Source organism: Brachyistius frenatus, unplaced genomic scaffold (assembly GCF_029030835.1).
Source record: "Brachyistius frenatus isolate BFR_SWC_R1_liver_20210118 unplaced genomic scaffold, ASM2903083v1 Contig_19, whole genome shotgun sequence".
Classification (NCBI taxonomy): domain Eukaryota; kingdom Metazoa; phylum Chordata; class Actinopteri; family Embiotocidae; genus Brachyistius; species Brachyistius frenatus.
In genome coordinates this window covers 4,077,855-4,097,507 of record NW_027210618.1, presented here as the reverse complement: position 1 = coordinate 4,097,507, position 19,653 = coordinate 4,077,855, and the positions used below count along the sequence as shown (strand labels likewise).

Here is a 19,653-nt window from a genome sequence, read left to right as displayed (position 1 = left end):
AGACTAAGCTGGTAATATTTTCTTTTATTACACCCGGAGAATTCACCTCATTGAAAATGCAGCAATATTGTCCTTTCTAGGGAATATGTACATGAATCTCTGTTATGGCTGATTTGATGCTAATTCTTCTGCTTTTCAAGGCTGATGAGCAGTTAATTATAATTATAGATGTAAACTGTCCTGGTTCACATTGCACTGAGACAACTAGAGAAGACAATAGAAAAATGGAATTAGTTTAGACTGTTTTCAGAGGGACACCTAATGAAATTTGTCATGTCTTGAAGTGGTATCTCAAAACTACTTTTCAAAGCCACACTGTTCATAGCCCATTATGCACTAATTTCATATGATATGTCTGGGATTTTACTAAAGGGAGGGATGAATCATTTGATTATTATCTAGCTGTACATGGTTGTCATTTTGATGTGTAAATTAACAAATGAATGCATTTTAATGGAGATGATTTACGTTGACATTGGATTTCCATAACTATTTAGCACTGGTTCAGATTATATGTATGAAACTACATCTGTAAGTAAGCTATCAGTGTGCTTTTCAGTTTGTTTGAGTTGTTTTAGTACAATAAGACAGATACTGTCTAATGAGCAAATTGAGTGATTCAGCCCAGTGTCAGGCCAAAGTGTGGAACACCCCTGTCAGTCCACTAGAGGATGCCATGTCAGTGGTGCCTCGCCTCGGCATAAAACGTACTCAAATGTGTGGCCAGCCTTTTAACAAGTTCACGTGATGAAGTAAAGAGTGATACTGTATGCATTGGGAGGAGGTGGGGGTGGTTAAATGGAACAATCAAAGGACCTTTACCTGGACGGAAGGTTTGAGTTTGTGAGAAAGCAAAAGTTAATGTGGATTTCTTTTAAGTAACATAAGTAAGTTATGTACGTTGCATAACATATTTAACTTATTAAGTACGTAACCTACATAAGTAATGTAAAATGACTAACGGGAACCCAAACCCTGATCTTTCCCTAAAATTAACCACTTAAACAACTTACTTTTCAAAACTATAGGCGTCAAAATGTAACACTGACACGGGATCCTCTAGTGGACAGAGGGGTGTATTCCACACTTTGTCATAATACCAGGCAAAGTGATTGTTGTTTCCATCTGTTTTGTTTTTATTCAAGTCCTGCTCTGTCTTTGAGTTGACATAAAGACAGAAAAGACAATAAAAAGAGTGCCTTTTCTTTAATGCAGTGCTAACATTTTGGTATGGTTAATCCCTCACCTGTATTTTCCCGTTTTGGAGCTCAAGGAACAGAAAGTCCTCAGTTCCAGCAGCCAGGAGCAGCAGCCCACTTCGCCGACTCGTCTTCATCTGTAGTGACAGCTGGAAGCTGGACACATCTTGGACAGCTTGCAAACTGCAGACGCTGTCCCCAAAGTAGGATTCTGTGAAGAGAGAAAATAGGTCATTGCATGTAAAGATGATAAAGAGGCATCATGTTAGCCCCGACGTCAAAGGCATGCTACATAACTGGAAAAAATTCTGATTTTCTGTGCGTGTCCACACAGACACAAACAAACACAGATATTTTTTTGCACTTGCTTTCTGAATAGTGGGATAACATAAAAAGACACCTGCAGAAGATGCTATGTTGTGAACTCATCCCACAACTGCTGACTAGGAACTCTGTGAATTCTAATGTGGAAGTTTGAAGAAACCAATTAGATGAGCATTTTTCAGAGTCTCACATTACAGTGCAACTTTCTCATGAGCTGATTTCTATATTATCAGGTGTCCTCCAGCTGCTCCTGGCTGAAGAGGAGCTCCTCTGGCCTCAAAGGGATTCTCTCACTGAGACATCACTCATTACCCCTGCGGAGGTTTTCCGGGCATACGGAGTCTTGGGTTGCAGGATTTCCCAGGCTTGAGCTGTCTCATTTTCAATGATATGCAAATTCAGCCACCTGCCTCAGACTGTGCTCTCTGGAGCCCCTGACAAAATGTAAAACCAAGGAGGAAGTCAATTATTTCCCAGTGCACATGCTCTGAAATTAAACTGGACCACCTCCAAGACCCTGTTTCCTCAGCATGTGTTTTCCATGGCCCTAGCCAGGAGCTATAGAGAGGGGGCTTTCCATTAGTCACCCACTCGCCCTTACAGGGGTGATAGTTCAAGACAGAAACTCACTGGCACAGAGCGAAGAAGACAGTCTTCTGATCATGCCATGCTAATGCTTTGGAATATTTGATATAGTGAAGCAGAGAAAAAGACAGCGCTGTGTCCAAGTTAGAACATTCCGACAAGATTATGAGGGCCAAAATATTCCCTCTATATCAACAGCAGCATCCAGTAGCCGAGCAGGATGGTGGGCGTGCTGCCACGAGGCAAAAATCTCACAGAATAACCTCTCAGACATGAGCTTGTCAGAAAAAAGAAGAGGAGAAAATAAGATACTAAACATTCACATTCATTGCTATAAATGGAAAAAGCATTTTCTCAAGACTCAAGCAAATGTGTGTGTGTCTGTGTGTGCCTTTTTAGGGCAGCTTGTGTCTGTGTTGCAGCTACATTAATGCCATGCAACCAACTTCAAAACACCGAAGGGTACATTTGTCCTTTGGTTTCTCATCCTGTAAATGCACCCTTCCATCCCAGATCTGCAACAAACATTGGAAATGTGAACAAAGACGGCCATTTCGATGTCAACGAGGATGAAAGCAAAGCTTTTATCATCACGCCCATGCTTTTGTGATTTCACAAAAGCATTTTCTTTTGGTTCCATGGCTGCTCTGTCATGAACAAAGTCGATGACGAACGGTCTCAGCGCAGCGACAAACACACACAAGGACTTTCGAGGATACATTGCGGAGAGGCACCGGTCCTCTGCGGTCACAGTGACACCATTTTGGTGTCTAAGAAATGAACATCACAAGAAACAGCTTTTGACATCGTCACATGTTGACGTTTGTTAAACATATCGTGTGAAACAACAACAAATAAAAAGGAAAAGTCAGGAGAAATTCTCAATGAGAACAGAGCTGAACATGCAAATATCATTTGTATTACTGAATCGGATGGAATTATCGGTCAGTCTTTGGAGGCTATCGTTGTGAGCGGCTACTCACTGTGCCCAAGGCAATTATAGTACAGTTCAGAGAGTTTTTGGTAAGGCTAAGGTACTCTAAATGAAAGACTCGTGCTAATTGCACAGGAGCCTCCAGGCTGAAACTGAAAAATGAATCTTTTCTTACAGGCAATTGCATTAACAAAGAAAATCGCAATGAGCTCCATGGTTCTTAAACCCAAGCTTTTGTTGGATTGTTCACTGAGCATGGGGATAAAAAGCTGAAGGAGAGAGCGATGCCAAGACAATTCTGCCTAGGGATTTTCTGGTTCAAATTCAGCTTGCTGCTGTTGCCTTCAGGAAAAGGAGCACATTTTCTAATGATACACACAAAAGCTTTACTTGCTGCAGTGTACCTGGACCTGGAATTCATTAGTTCCCCAGCTAAGCCGTGCAAAGCTCTGTGTAGAATAGGCTTCATGTTGGAAAAGCACATTTTCAACATGCTATCTGTACAAATGCCCTGCTCTGTGACACTCCTTTTGTCTCGGCACCCCTGCTTAAACCTGTTCTGCGTTCGCACTTTCTAATAGGTGTGCAAGAGAACTGCACCTGCAGGGTGAAAGGGAAGCAAAACCAGAAAGGGAGGGAATTGGATTGTGCATCATAAACCACGTGTTTTCTCCGGCAACATAACACTAAGCTATAGTCTCCATCTTCCCCAGACGTGGTGCTGGCTGTAGATAGGATCTAGCTGTGGTGGTTTAGTTGACAAGGCATCATTATCTGTAAAGGATCATCCTCGCTCCTGAAGCGGGAGCTGTGAAGCTGCTGCAACACTTGGTGTCAGGCTGTGTGTGGAGGTCTAACCACCACCTAAGATGGTCTCTGATCCCCTTCAGTGACCACGCCCCTCTTCACACTACTTTATTGTGCATCAAGCAGAATCCTGGTCTCAGGCCAATGCAGATGGCTATAATTTGATGACTGACTGCACTTGTATTTATAATGCTCGGAGGGAACCGAGTCTTCCTCTCTTTCACGAACGACCGAATGAATTACCCTGTTGTCTTTCCCTTTCCTCCTCCTCCTCCTCTTCTCCATCCTCTTTTGGTCTCGATCTAGCGACACATGTCCGGAAAAGCTGAGGAAGAGAAACACGCTGACCACAAGTGCAGGAAGATTGGAGACACTCAGTCGACTTTGTGTCCTGTGACTTGTCTGTGAGGATGAGTCAGAGTTCCTTCAGTCCTATTCTAAGTGAGTGTGAAGATGAAGAATCCTGCCTTTGGGATGCTGATTCTTGCCGCCCTCATTGTGTTGGTCACTGAAGAAAATCCTTAAATCACATGCACGACATCTAAAGCCGTAGCTAGACTGGCTTGACCAAAGTTAGAGTTTATATTACTTTATAAACACAACAGTCCACACTCAATTTGAATGATATATTTTGCTCGTTTTAAATTGTTTTGCAGAAGTAAGGATACCGAGTGTGTGTTCCTCTTCTACAATTTTGTCATGGCAACGCTTCTTGCAATCCAAACAAACCACCTATTTATGTAACCCATGGCTAAACCATGGTTAGCTCGACTATAAATAGAGCTCAAGATAGTCACCTCTTTCCTCTGCTCGGCCCTGCCTACTACAACAGGGCAGAATGGCTTCAGGGTATAATTACATGAAGGATAGGGTGTTGTAAACCATAGACAGAATTGGAGAGCTTTTAAGTGTGTAATGGAATTTACCATATGGCAACACGGTCATTACCATGATGAGCAATTACATCGCTCACAAGGGTCAGTAGCACTTGTTCTTGTGATAAATGCTAGTTTTCCACTTATGTATGCAGATAGCAACCCAATGGACTGAGAGAGCATGGATTTAAATATAGGAGAAGTTGTACAACACAAATAATTAGTTGATTGTAAGAAGATTCATCAACGGTCCCGCTAATTGAATAATTGCCATTTGTAAGCAAAAATGCTGGGCAGTTGGTCGTTTATGTGTCTCAAAGGTGAGGATTTCATGCTCCTCTCTGTTAAATATCATTTTGAATGAAACACCTTTTGGTGTAGGACGCCTAATAGGATAAAACAAAGTAATTTGATTAAAATAACATTTGAATATAATCTACAGATTAATCAATAATGACAGTAATTATTTTGTTGTAGTTGCACGAATAGACAGTAATAGATGTAAATGTATCTTATGGGCAGCTGTGACTCAGTTGGAAGAATGGGTTGCCCACTAATCACAAGGTTGGTGTTTCAATCCCCAGCTCCTCCTGTTCATACGCCTAAGTGTCATTGGGCAAGACACTGAATGCCAAGTTGCATGATAAGTGGGGTGAGCAACAAAAACCATGCGGTTAGGTTTCGTGAAACATTTTGGTTTCAGTTTGGTTTGGGTTAGGTACAGAAACTACTTGATTAGAAAAAACATGGTTTGGGTTAAAATAAGTAATTTTATGGAAGTAACATAATTAATTACATTAAGTTTCCTTAAAATAAATCCTCACTGCTTTCTCATGAACTTGAACACCAATCTCCTAGGTGAAAGTCCAATGTATGTACATCCAACCACACCTGACACCCTGCCTACTTTGATTTTATCACTCATTGTACATCATCACATGCCACTTTCTTCAAACCTGGTTTTACATGCACGTACGGGCTGTAAAGTATTTTTTCTCATCAGTAAAATCAATTAGTTTATAGGATACAGGAAGTATTAACATCAGACAAAAAACATCACAACAATATCCTCTCAAATTGAATCAAAGTACTAAATCAGCATAAATCTCTAGACTCAGGCCTCCTGGGATTTTTTAGACCTTGAAAAAAAAGCCACTGAAACTAATGAATGTTGCAATTATATAATTAGCAGAATAAATTTATAGTAAGTATCTTGGTAACAAAGCTTTTAAAGTATCCGTGTGGCAAACATACTGTAAATTAGAGTGTTAATTAAACTAATCAAATATTGTTGCAATGCAAATGACAATATACCTAAGAGGACATTTTTTTTCAACAAATAAAATTCCCTAATAACAGCACGCTAACTGTTCGTAAGAGGAGGAGATCATGTTGGCAACATGTTTACAGACCTGACTGTGAATACAGCCGTCTGTATAAGAAAATCCTGCGAACTCCAGCGCTGTTAAACAGCAGAGAGCTGAACCACAACTCTACATACCTTGACAGTGCTGCTTTATAAAGGGGTTCCTACCCCACAGACTTTTCAGAAGTCACCAGGGACACACTTTTACAGGCTTTATGGAGCCATTTCTCAGCCCCGGCTATGTCAGTGTGAAAGCAAGCTGCATAATTTTAGCCCCCTTTTCAAATCCCCATCTACTTCTCCATCCCTCTGAGACACTCCAATGCTAGCTGGAGTATGGCGGTACAATGCTCCAAAAAAACAAAAAACAAACGGCTTGTGGAGCGACAGCGGGAGGCCTCCTCCCTGGCAATAACTGCAACTTTTCAGGCTCTCTCTCTGTAAAACTCACACCTACACAACAGACAAGGGGTGGCGGCGGCGGCAGCGAAAAATTATGACCTTTCTCTGTGAAAGGAGAATGGCAGTGTAATGTAATTTTAGCTTAGGAAAATGGACCTGTGAGAAAAGGGAGGGGAAGCATGGAAAGGACGACGTGAAAGAGTCAGTGTTGTCTGGGTTTGTGCTGTTAATGTGAGAGGGGTGGGGTCTGAAAGGCTTGGGCTCTATACAAAACCAAAAGGAAGACCTCTCTATTTGGAAGTATATTAAAAAAAAGTGTCCACCTTTTCTCTACGTGGGACTTGTTTTGTTGGGGAATAATGGCTGACAGATTGTTTATTTCTGTGACCATTTTCTGCCTTTACCGCTGGATTGAAATGAGATTGAAAAGAGGAAATCAGGAACAATCTGAGGTTATAGAGGAGTAGCTTGAGGCCATGAAACATCCAATCAAATCACTGGAAAAAGAGGGAACAGAATTGTTTTGTGTTACAGAAAGTTGCCATGAACTCTTCTTTAGGAGTGTGTCCGCTCTCCTGCACCGCTGGCAGTGAAAATATTTCCATCAAATGTTGGCCGCATTTCAGTTTCATGTTAACTTTGCTTTACTGTGTTTCAGGCAAGAGCGAACAAAGAAATATTGTACTAGTTTAACAATATAAAATGTGGTTTACATTGGGACATTCTCAAATTTTTAAGTCTGGCTTACTACAAGGTAAACATCTTTCTCAATGTTGCAGCCCAATGAGCTGTTTGATGAATTCACAGTTTGTCGGCTCATCAGACTGGACTAAAAGACTCGTTGGTCATAATGACTTGAGACTGATGATCTCACTCACCTCACAACATTGTAAGACAAACACAGCCATGAACAGAAGCATTGCAGTGACTCAGGGCTCTGCTGTAGTTTATGACTGACTAATACAAAGCGAGCCTCTGTCGGTCCAGCCGGACTACGGAAGCCATCAACTGCCAAAGTCCCAGTGGGTGGGTCCTGTTAAAATAATCCCGCCGTGACATCAGAGGAGCGACCCCCCCCTCCTCCACACACACACACACACACACACACACACACACACACACACACACACACACACACACACACACACACACACACACACACACACACACACACACACACACACACACACACACACACACACACCTCTAGGCCACATTTCACACACACACACACACACACACACACACACACACACACACACACACACACACACACACACACACACACACACACACACACACACACACACACACACACACACACACACACACACACACACACACACACACACACACACACACACACACTTTTCTTTTGCCAAATAGTCATGTACTGCTAGAACCATTTTAACAAGTGATTGTTTATACATGTAGCTGTGACTTTCTCTGTTTCCCCTCAGCTAGAGAAAGGCTGTTTATAGACTTGGGCTGAAGGACATTTTAGCACACCGGTAATGAATTCCAATGTGAAATCCCACCATGTGAAAAGTGGGTAGAACAGGGTGTCAAGGGAGAGGACAGGAAGGAAGAAAGCAGAGCCAAATAGCAATGAAAATCACATCTAGACTATTAGACGTTCAACTTTTACCGTGATTCATTTTTCATCCTGCAGAATAGACGGTGCGCTGTCCTCCTGAACCTTTACACCTGACTTATCCTTTCAAATCTAATTAAAGGTCAATAAAGGATTTTCATTATCCTGCTGCTATATTCAAAAGGTGAAAGAACAAACTCAGAGAGCAGCATGTAATGCATGGATGGCTAGGCCGCTTTGGCTTTGTTCCACAGCACTGATGGTCAAAAAAAGTAATAGCAGCAGAAAATTAGCGAGCAGTTAAGTACAGCCACTTAAGTTTTCGAACATTTACAATGTCAACACAAAATGGGAGCGCAAAGAGGTTCTGTGTCCTGTCGCTACACCCTGATTAGTACGGATAATTAAACTAAATTATGTTGGTCATTTTAGGCGACCAGTTTGAAGTGTGATACCACATCATACCTGTGTTAAACTCTGGTTTCAATTAATGGACATCATCATCCCCTACTTGTATGATGCAGGTTAGTGGGAAGTTAGAGGGCATGTTTTTCATATCCCTATGATGTACACTATCTGTATTTACATGCTACACTGTACTGTCAGTGTTTTTATAGCACCGGTTTCCAAAATCTCTGCATAAGTCGATTTAATTTTTTCAAGTGTCATAAATAAACTCATTTATAGCAGGAGTGCTATGTGTGCAAATGAGGCACTGATTAAAGCAGTACTCCCATGACAACGACTGCCAGTAGGTTTGATGTGGCAAAGATTTTAAATCTTGCTTCCTCACTCAGCAACACTAATAACACTCATCCCAACCCAGAACAATGCCAAAGTGTGTATTACATCCATCAGTACACTATAAGGTACCGTGTCAGTGTCACGCTTTGCTTAACCTAGGTGTGAAAAGTAAGGTGGCTTATTGTTTAGCCCCCCCAAAAAAATCATGTGCTTAGTTTTGGGTAAGAAACATAATTGGCTAAGAAAAGATTTCTTCAAAGAAATCCAAACTACTTTCTCACAGACTTCAATGGGCCTCTCTTGGGTGAAAGCTCTGGTTTTGACCCAGATTAGGGTTAGAATTCGGGACCAATGTCCTGTCAGTAAAACAACCAATCACAGTCGTTTAGAGTTTAACACTCGTGTCACTCTGGTACCTCTGAGTACACAAGCCCAGCAAGGACATTCAGTCTTAGCAGCAGTTAGGCTGAGTTCAACTTCTCCTGACTGCAGCTCCATACTGCAGCACACAGACACGAGAGTGCTATCAATCATCTCAACTGACTCTTGGCAAGAATAGGTGCATTAAGGGGACTGAAGAAAGCCTAATGGTAAAAAAAGACAGACTTTCAGTTGAGTGTTCCTTAGTGAATGTGCGAGGTTTTACAGCCTGTATCCCTGTCATGACTCAAATACCCCTCCAAAATTCCTGCTGCTTCACTTTATGTCAGCTAACTGTGCTCTTGAGGTTTGTGTCCTCAGTTATTCTGTGGCTTTTAATGTTTCCATCATACATACGACTGGTACGCTGTTGCACAACACTGAGAAAGTCTGAGGTATTATGGGGACTGTCATGATTCAAGTACGAGTGAGCGGAGAGCACTCGACAACACTACGGTTTGGTAGCATAATTTCCAGTCACATTTTAGGGGTATTGAAAATGTATATGTGCGTGTTTGCTCTCATCCTGATTCTGTCTGAGTCTGCCTCATTCATCGTGAACAGTCACTTCTGACATGATATCAATAGCTCCATTCAGCTTTCGCTCAGAGTACCCTCACGACGACAGTTATGAGTACAAGTGCACGCATCAGTCACTCCACCACTAATTATCAGCATGACATTGGCTTTTCAGTGGGTTGGAACACATTTTGCTGAGTAGCAGTTCACTGTCATAAATTGTTCCACTTAAATGTCAGCACAGGGGGGATGAGATTTAGGACCTGGACTCGCTCAGCTGGGGTCCAGCGTTGGGGAACACTTCATAGAAATGGGATTTAAGCTGGGCTTGGTTGCTTTGGAGGTTCCAAATATTTCTGAGACAGATCTCATAAATTAACCAGTTTTCTGTTTTCTCTCTTTGCTTCAAACACTTTTGTGTTTTCTTCTCATTGAGGTCTCATTTATCAAAAAAGATTTGAAATATTGTATGTCGGCCCAGGTATCGTTTGAAATATTGTGATAGAAGTATCAGTGATAGCTGGGGCTGAATTTTAACCTTGAAATAAAGTAATAGACAGTAAATGCAGTGAACTATATAGTAAATGAGTGGTGATTTTAGATATGGCATGAGCTCTGAAAGTAAAGGGAAAATCATATTTAGTTGACTAACTTTGTGTTTGTTTCAGCAACATTTCAAATGAAGCCAAACTTCCCAAATGTTGCAAAAAGCAGAAGAAAAATGTATGAGCTTTCAGTTTTAGCAGATTGTCTGTTGGTTCCAAAATAAGTATTAACCTAACATTAATAAACCGTCAGTAATAAAGTTGGATGTCTCAGCTTTTACTCCTCACACTGATCTAATGTCTACAGGATCTTAAGTCACACCAGTTCCAAGCTTCTCAGCTGCACACTTTTCCATGACTAAATCTGATAGTGAGGCCTTTCTATAAACTAGGCCCCGGCCCGGTCTCGCCGCGCTCCGTGGAGGGAAACTGTGATACAGAAGCTGCAGTGAAGGGGCCTCTCAAAGCCCATATCCGGCTTTAACCTGGGTCTGCAGAGTCCGTGTGTGTTAGAGATCAGAGCGTCACATTAGCCCCATAATGAGAACCAGCTGAAGTCACACACCAGCAGACTGACCCTTTAAGGCTCAGACTGACCCCCCCACATCCACCACTCCCACCCCTCCACCATCTCACTCCAGAAAAATGCTTTATCCAGATGCTTTCCCCCGAAACCTTCCATCAACCGGCGTTACTCTAAACCGTTCCAGTGCACACACCCAAGGACAGAAGTACACGGTGCAAACATAAACACCCACACTCACACACACTTATTACTGGCCATGAACACACGCACGCACTCTCCCCCTCCCTCCCTCCACCACGAGCTACACGTCTCGCAGCCTGCCTGACAGTCACTCCTCCTGGGCGCGGTGGCTGAGTCAGCCCACCGTCTCCCGCCATTCACACAACTGTTTCCACCAGGCTACCGTTGAGGAGGCCCACCCTGCTCCACCCAGCCCGTCAGCCACTTTTTCTTCCAGCTCTCATTCGGGGAAACGTTGGGAGAACTCCCCCTCATCCCAGCCTCTCTTTCCCATCCCTCCACGCAGCTCTCACTCTTCCTCTGCCCGTCAAAACAAACAGCGTTCGACGTAGAAAAGCCCGGGAACGCTGCGTAACAACTTAAACAGCATTCTAATGTTCCAGCTCCAACTTGTGCATCTATTTCTCTTTTCCTCAATTTTGCACAATTTGCTTTCCTTATTGAAGCACTGATGATAGATCACACTGGTTCCTGTGGAAAATGTTGGTTAGAGGTAGTTTGACAGGGGAGAATCCTCTGGGGATCTGAACTTGAAACTAATGTATTTCTCAGCTGATAAATGCAGATTTAAATGAGAAACTTCAGTTTTTCATAAAGGTCTATTTTTGGTTCCAGTCAAATGTGAATTATTTGATTCAAGTGGAACATATGACTCAAACCAAACAAGTAAAAACAGTAATGACTATTGTAAAGGCACCGAGTGGCACAGGTGGAGCCAGTGTGACCATTTGTACTTTGTTTATTTAACCTTTTTTTTTTTTAAACACTGTGCATGAATACTGTTTTCCAGGAACGCCCTGCTCGACACAGTTACAAACACACCCCTGGAAACAAATAAAGCTCCTTACCAGTGGTAAAAACAAAGAATCACACACTGTTCTTTTGCTCTGGGGATCAAACCAACAACCTTCTAGTCACAAGTCAGCTTCTTTTTCCTCAATCCAAAAAAACGAGTGCACCATCGGTCCATGCAGGGCCAGCCTGCCTACACAGAACATATAATGCTTCAACATTGAGTCCACATTTGAAGTAAACACTGGTGTTGTTGGGACCAAACACTCACGGCACATCTGTGGTGATAGTTTAAACATGTGGTGTCAAAACTGACCGAGGGGGGACACACACTCTGCGTCCCTGCCAAATCGTTCAGTGACAGCAGCCGCTCTGCACACCGCATTGGGGCTGAGGAGGACGTCGTGGCAACACGCATCCTCCAACACAAGCCGCTGCTTACTGTACAAAACTCACGCCCTTCGGCAGCTGTGCCGTGCGCAGATGTAGCAGCAGTAGAAGTGTGACGCTGTTTGCTCTGACGGCTGCACCAAACCTTCATCTTGTTGGTAGAAATGAAAAAAGACGCTTTTACAGCCGTCTGCGTTTGAAAGAACTCACAAAACCTCACCATGTCTACCGGCCTGAATTGCCTCTTTTACTCAAAGTCAAAATACCTCCACTATGGATGTCAGTCTGCACCTGCAAGATCTTTATTCACTTATAGCTTGCAACTGACCTTCTCACCTACACTGCAGGATAAAAGTAGGGTGGGGAAACACTATTCTGGCTACCGCCACGTCCTACCCGAAATTCAAAGGTGTTATTTTGAGACAGGAAGCTGCAGATCGTTTGTAACAAGGACCTTATTCTTAAAACGGGTCCTGAATTTAAACAATACAATATGTTGTTGGATGAAGTGGAAGACACAAAGACAGGTCGAGAAGCATGTTGCTTGAGGTTTGGTTATGTTTAGGCAGCTAAAATTACTTGGTTAAGGTCTGGAAAAGATCACCTTGGTTAAAAGATTACAAAGTTGAGTATTGACTGTGGATGCAAAGCATGTTTTTTGGTGTTTAGGTTGCTTTGTATGCCAAACTATCTACCAAAATCAAAGACATTTTGTGGTTGTATGCAAAGAAATTTCCCCTCGGGGATTAATAGAGTAAAATAAATTAAAAAAAAAAAAAAAGCAACTTATGGAACCATTTTATGGTGACTACAAGAGTTTGCTTGTCAAGAAAACGTGACCAGAAGTTGTTCTAAGTATTTGAACTAAAAATATTTGTTTTTCTCATGACGACGGTCTCCTTGGTTTCATGTGCAAAAGTCCTAACTTGTGACAAGGGCCATGAGTCAGAATTGACGCCACAGTGCCACGAGTTCATTCGCAGCCAACCTCATTTGATGCCTTGAAGACAGAAGAAACTTTTGAAAAATTTTGCAAAACAAAATGTTCAGAGTGAGAGAACATGATGAAAAAGACAGAGAGAAATTGGAAAGCATGCTTGTGGTGGGTTTGAAAAAAAAAAAAAAGAACTTAAGAAATACAGAGTGAGCAGAGAAAGATTGAGAGCTACATCAGAGACCCTTTTACTTTTTGCTGTTCCTGCAAGCTGGCACTGAAGTTCAGCAGAACAACAGAGGCACTTATTGCATACAATTTGCATTTAGATGATAACAAGTGGAGGGAGTTTGAATGGGCTGTTGTTCCAACAACTTCTGTGTGGATCCAACAGATGTAATTACGAGTAATGCACCTCATTGCCTCTGACTGATTACGCTGTTATTTCTTCATTTCATCTGAGAGAAGATGCTCGTAATCTTCCTTTGTAGAACCCCCAAACGTTCACGGTTGATTGAGCTAAATGCTCATCACTGCGTTTGAAACCATCTTATGTATTACAGACGACTGAGGAGAAATAAAATTCCCTCCCTTACAACCACCCCGATAATGGCAGCAGATCAGGGCAGCCATTGTTGGAGGTTGACTGCTTCTTAAAGGAGCAGTGTGTAGGATTTAGTCGCATCTAGCGGTGGGGTTGTAGATTGTAACCAACTGAACACCACTTGCCTCTCCATCCAAAACATGTAAGAAAATTAATGGAGGTTGCGAAACTCACAAAAAAAAAAGCCCCTGTAGAGACAGTTTTTGGTTTGTTCCTTCCGGGCTACTGAAGAAACATGGCGAAGCAACATGGCATGCTCCATGGAAGAGGACCCGCTCCATTTGTGAAAGTGAAGGGCTCATTCTGCAGTCAAAGAACTGATCTATATCTATTATATTAAAAGGGAGGACAACACCTGCCCTGCTATAGTGTGTAGAGGGGAAGAAGTGAACACTTTGCCTCTTTTGTATACCAACAGCTCATTAAAACGTTGATTAGTGAAGAGGATCCTTATTTCTGTTTATTTGTGCAGACACTGACCAGCAACTGACAGTTCAAGCACTTCAAAGGCTTCTGTGGACATAAAACTGTCCCGGTTGAGTCGAGGATTCCCAATATTTTCAGACTAACTATGCAACAGTACGGGGTGCCGGACCCGTTGCTACAAGCGGCCGAAATGAGTTTCCTCCGTAGGGTGGGGGGGCTCAGTCTTAGGGATAGGGTAGGGAGTTCGGACATCAGGAGGGAACTTGGAGTTGAGGTGCTACTCCTTCACGTCAAAAGGAGTCAGCTGAGGTGGTTCGGGCATCTGATCAGGATCCTCCTGGGTGCCTCCCTCTGGAGGTTTTCTGAGCACACCCAACTGGCAGGAGACCCCGGGGAAGACCCAGGACACGCTGAAGGGATTATATCTCCCGGCTGGCCTGGGAACGCCTCGCGATCCCCCAGGATGAGCTGGAAAATGTTGCAGGGGAGAGGGAAGTCTGGGTCAGCTTGCTTGGCCTGCTGCCACCACGACCCAACCCCAGATAAGCGGAAGAGGATGGATGGATGGATGGATTTTCAATCAGGGAACTTAAAATTTAATTGCGGAAGCTAAATAAAAGTCTTTAAACATTCAGCAGTTTAAATCATCAGCCTTTTAGGTTGATGCTAAAAGTTCAATGAATTCAGTGAGGCTCAATTGATGATTATTGTCATTATCAATTTGTCTGCAAATGATTTTCTTGGTTAATTGCTTTGTCTATGAAACGTCAGAAAACAGAGAAAAATGCCAGCTATAGTTTCCCAAGGCCCAACATCATGAATCAATTGTCAAAATAATTTGCTGATTTTTCTGATGAATGACTAATTGGTTAATGGAACTGTTGCAGGTCTCAGCAAACAGATAAACTGATGATTGTTTTCACTACGCATCAGCGGACGTGTGCGCTAATGCTCGAGACATTTTGGCAAAATTAACTTGCATATAATGACTCATAGCAGACAGACTCCCTTTAGATTGATAGAGACGTTATTTCACAGTTGGTAGATTCAGAAACTCCAAGAAAGACAACCGATTGTGTTTTTATTCTGGCTCTGGTTTTTGTTATAAATGGTGCCCTGTTAGACTATTTGGGCCGCCTTTACAGAAAAACCTACTTCAATTTCACATGCAAAAACTCATTTGAGCACATGTGATTGTGCACATATGAAAATTAATTTTTCCAAGGGAAACGTGGTTTTGGGACATTTTCATGGTGTAATGTGTGAGGACAATGTCGATTCCCATGTGAAAACTTCTCCACATATTTTCTTCATGTTATTATATATTGTAACGTGGCAAATATGTGTCATACATATGATCACGTGTCCCATATGGAAAACATGGGAAACTCGTGTTTTGCTTTCATTAAGGGTGGTCATATTGTTTATGCATGATACAATAGTACAAATAATCAAATCAGTCCACAGCAGACAAGAGCTTTATTATATTGTCAGCCTTTAGCAGCTTATCCAATTGAAGCTTTGTTGAAGCTGTTCTTGGTACAAATCATGTTTTACCTCAATTTAAAATGATGTCGTTGACACTCATTTAGCTCAGAGATACCTTTTCCAGCTAGGAAAACAAGTTCCAGCTTTGTGGAGAGAGAAATGACAGAAACCATGAATGAAAGTGATTTCCAAAGACAACTGGTCAATGAGTTATCATCAGCTGTTTCCAATACTAGAAACTGTGAACTAGTAATCACCGCATCCTGATCAATCATGTCTCAACTACTTCAAGGTTTTGGTTTTTAATATACGTTCAATATACAATTGATTAAAATGTCCATGAGTAGCATTAAAAATACACCAATAACCTGGTCGTTGTTGTCGAGCACATGTTCATCAAACTGTGTACACAGTGTTGGAAATATATCTTGTAAACCTTCCATACATCCATCATGTAGACAAATCTTTAATCTTGCCAGAGTATAATTATGTACTGATGAAAGTGCCACACACGGTTGAGTAAGTTGATGGTATATAAGACATGGCTGGGCACAGATGGCTTGCACAGATTTTGTGCATAGGGCCCACATCGCTTCACACAGTTTTACATACAATGCTGACAGCTCTTCGGCTATATTTAGATTTATGAGCCCATTTGTTCATCTCATTGAGGCACTAGATGGCCTTTTTTTGCAGTTTGGGTGGTGAATATTGACAAGGCTGTCAGACTTTGATGGATCCGAGGATTGGAGGAGTGCAATGTTTGAAACACAGTGTCAATGACAGCGAGTGAGAGAGAGATCATTAACGGGTCCGAGTGAGCGAGCATGGGTGAAAAAGGGAAAGCGAGGAACGTGCTTTTTATTCACTGCCGGAGGCGAAAGCTCCGTTGAGACAGTCACCATCTTGACTGAAGACTAAAACAAAGCCCACGACTAAAATCAATGCTCGCCTTCACAGAAACTCTGTAGCCGAAAGCAGAATAGAAGCTGATAGAGGCCACCGTTGTTAGCTTTGACGTGGTGGAGAAAAACATAAACACAAACCCCTAAGGGTTTAAAAATCTATCCAGAGAGCTGGTGATTCCAAGTATTGATTGTATGAAAGGTTTTACTTGTTAATTTTGGCTGTGTAATTCAAAGGTGTCTTTAGTTTTTTGCCTCTATCACAGTGACAGTTCAATTTCCACACACTCTTACGATTCAGTTTGGTGAGCGGAGATTTTACATATTAAACTGTGAAACAGGATAAAGGATAAACAGGGAGTGTGGCTTGTCCATTGAGAAGTAATATAAAAAGTACAATTTTACCATGAAAATGTCACCGCCTCTTCAGTTTGTTAGTTTGTTACATGCACACAAAGTCATAAAATACACAATATTAACCTCTAGCGTCCTAAGAAAAAAAAAATTGTGCCTTGTTTCAAATATGTAAATGAATTTTATTAGAGTCTAAACCTTTCCTGCTCCCCGCGGATGTGTGAAAGTATGTCACGATTGTGCTCCTGCAGGTAATGGCTCCTCCTGGAGCACATGCTTTGTCCTTCACCTTCTTTCTTCTGCATTTCCCTTCAGATGTTTTATGAACATGTGTGCAACATGCTGTCATTTGGCCGACGTTGACTCCCTGAGCACGTGTCTCACGTGTTGAATGTTCTTGCAGATCATTTATACGGGCGTGCGAATGCACTGGGTCACCTTCAATGTAGTGGAAAGAAGACTTTTGATTTTCTGGTGTAACATATTTATCATATTTAAAACTATATTGACTTTGAAGGTTTTCCAGCAGTGATAAATGGTAGCAAGAGGTGCTTTTATTTTAAGATGCAACTTTTGTCCTGTTTCCACTGCATGGTACCAGGTAGACTTGACTGTACTTTTCTAAATCTTTTTCCACCGCTGATACTACCCCCCTCCATGTAGCTAGTCGTAAACTACTGTGAGGTTATCTTCAACACGTCAAACACACACTCTGGATCCTGCCATTGGAAAACCAACTAGAAAAACATCTGCACCTCATCAATTAACCACGGTGTGGTATCGCAGGTATTCCAGTGAATAAAAGACATTGTAGCTGCTATAGTAGCTTGGTGACTAATCAGTGGTCATCTTTTAGAAGTGGCTTAGCTTACTTGAAACCTCAACGGAGGTGATACCAAAAAAGTACCAGCTACCACTTACATTCCACACCTTTTGCATGAGGGAAAACCAAAAATGACGATTCGAGTCGAGCGCTTTACCATGCAGTGGAAAAAGGGGCATCTGGTATCCAGAGCTCAGTAGGCTGATCATTGCATTCATTTAGGCTTTACTGACCAAACTGTCCTCGCTTCATATCAAAGATCTTATCTTGTTAAATTAAATGTTTCCTGGACAGGCTGCTCACTGCTGTTTCAGGTGGACTCTTTTGTAGATATACCCTACAGAGTCTTTCCACAAGAGGTTTAAATGATATACATTCACCTGTAAAACCCGGAGGGGGGGGGGGGGTATCAATTCCATGCCAGTGGATATGATAATCATTAATCTGAGGATTAGCTTTTTGAGTATTTCACAGATCTAGATGATCTGTCAAATTGGCAACACCCTCTGTCAAAGCTTCTGTCTCAAACGTCACATACAAATGATAAAATCACCAAGTTACTTTATCATAAAAAACACATCTGTCACAACAACCTTTGATGAAGAGAAATTTGGTGTTTTCCGAAATCTGATTCTCCTTTTTTGATTCAAATTAAACTATTTCGTTAATTTTTTAAAAACCACTCTGTCAAACAGCTTGAGAAAAAACAGAAACACACAGTGACATGTTCACATCTGGGTCTGAGCCACAGAATCTAAAACAGACATCAATCATTGTGAGATGGAGACTGGAAGTACTTAATGCCCCATGACTGCCTAATATGACTATTTTCTTGGTTTTTCTTATTAAAAGAAGTCATTTACATCACCTGTGATGTTGTTGTCTACTTGGTTACTCCTGTTTGACTTTGCAGATCAAAGGAAAACAGCTTACAAACCCATTAATTTACCATCCAAACAACACACGCAAACCCTGTTGAAAGCTCTGAGAGTGTAATTAAAATTCCTCTGGATTTAAATACATTCTCGAGTGCGCATGCTAACAGCCCTTTTGGGAGCTTCTTGGACTAATCGGAGAGAGTGAGAAGAGTGTTCCTTCTGCTAATGGGCGAACACATGATTTCACAGCTCCCAATGCGATTATACTCTTATTAGGGTCAGACATTCATAAAGACTCATTAGCAATTTTTCCCATCATGTGTGTGGGAGATATCATTTCTATCTCTTTTGGTGTGTGCAGCATTCTCCCTTTGATTCCAGTGACTCAATCCCTTTGAACCAATTTGTAAGCCACTGAGTGCTTGCACCCAAACTTAACCCGGAGTTAGGACAAAAAAGGCAGAGTCTCTCTCAACTGGTTTGATGTTGCAAATGATGGTCAGATAGTTCAAGAGACAGTAAGTTTTCTGACAAACTAAAAATAGAAACACCAATTTTGGACAGACAACTGATGTTTTAGGCAAAAGAAAATCCCCAAGCAACATACAGTGTGGCGATGACAGGAAGTAGCCAAAGTTTGGAAAAGCCAGCTCACCACCCTCAGTCTCAGGAAACCTGGCTCCACTGAAGGATTATAGTTGTTTGTGATGACAACAACAACAACAACAACATGTTTTCCCATTCTCAGGTAAGGTAATTTATGGCTGCTTTGTCCTCTCTTTGTCCTTTTAAATAAACTGCTAAAAATAAATAGCCTCATTTCACTGATTATCGGCAGCCCACCTGCAGAGTTTACATTTTATTTAATTGAATAATGTGCAAGAACTCTGCAATGGCAGCTTAATTAATGGTTAACAAGGCATGGGTATGAATAGTTGGCTGTGGCTCTCAGACAAATTAATTGTTTTACTATATTTGT

At 41.8% G+C, this 19,653-nt stretch overlaps 1 protein-coding gene across 1 annotated transcript in view; it reads right to left on the bottom strand.

Annotated features, from left to right (window-relative positions):
- The window catches only part of cspg4 (chondroitin sulfate proteoglycan 4), a 68,024-nt gene that overhangs the window by 29,289 nt on the left and 19,082 nt on the right, over positions 1–19,653 (bottom strand). Inside the window, exon 2 of the mRNA XM_069695353.1 lies at positions 1,247–1,410. Coding sequence (XP_069551454.1) covers positions 1,247–1,410 — 164 coding nt within the window. The remainder of the gene's footprint in view (positions 1–1,246; positions 1,411–19,653) is intronic.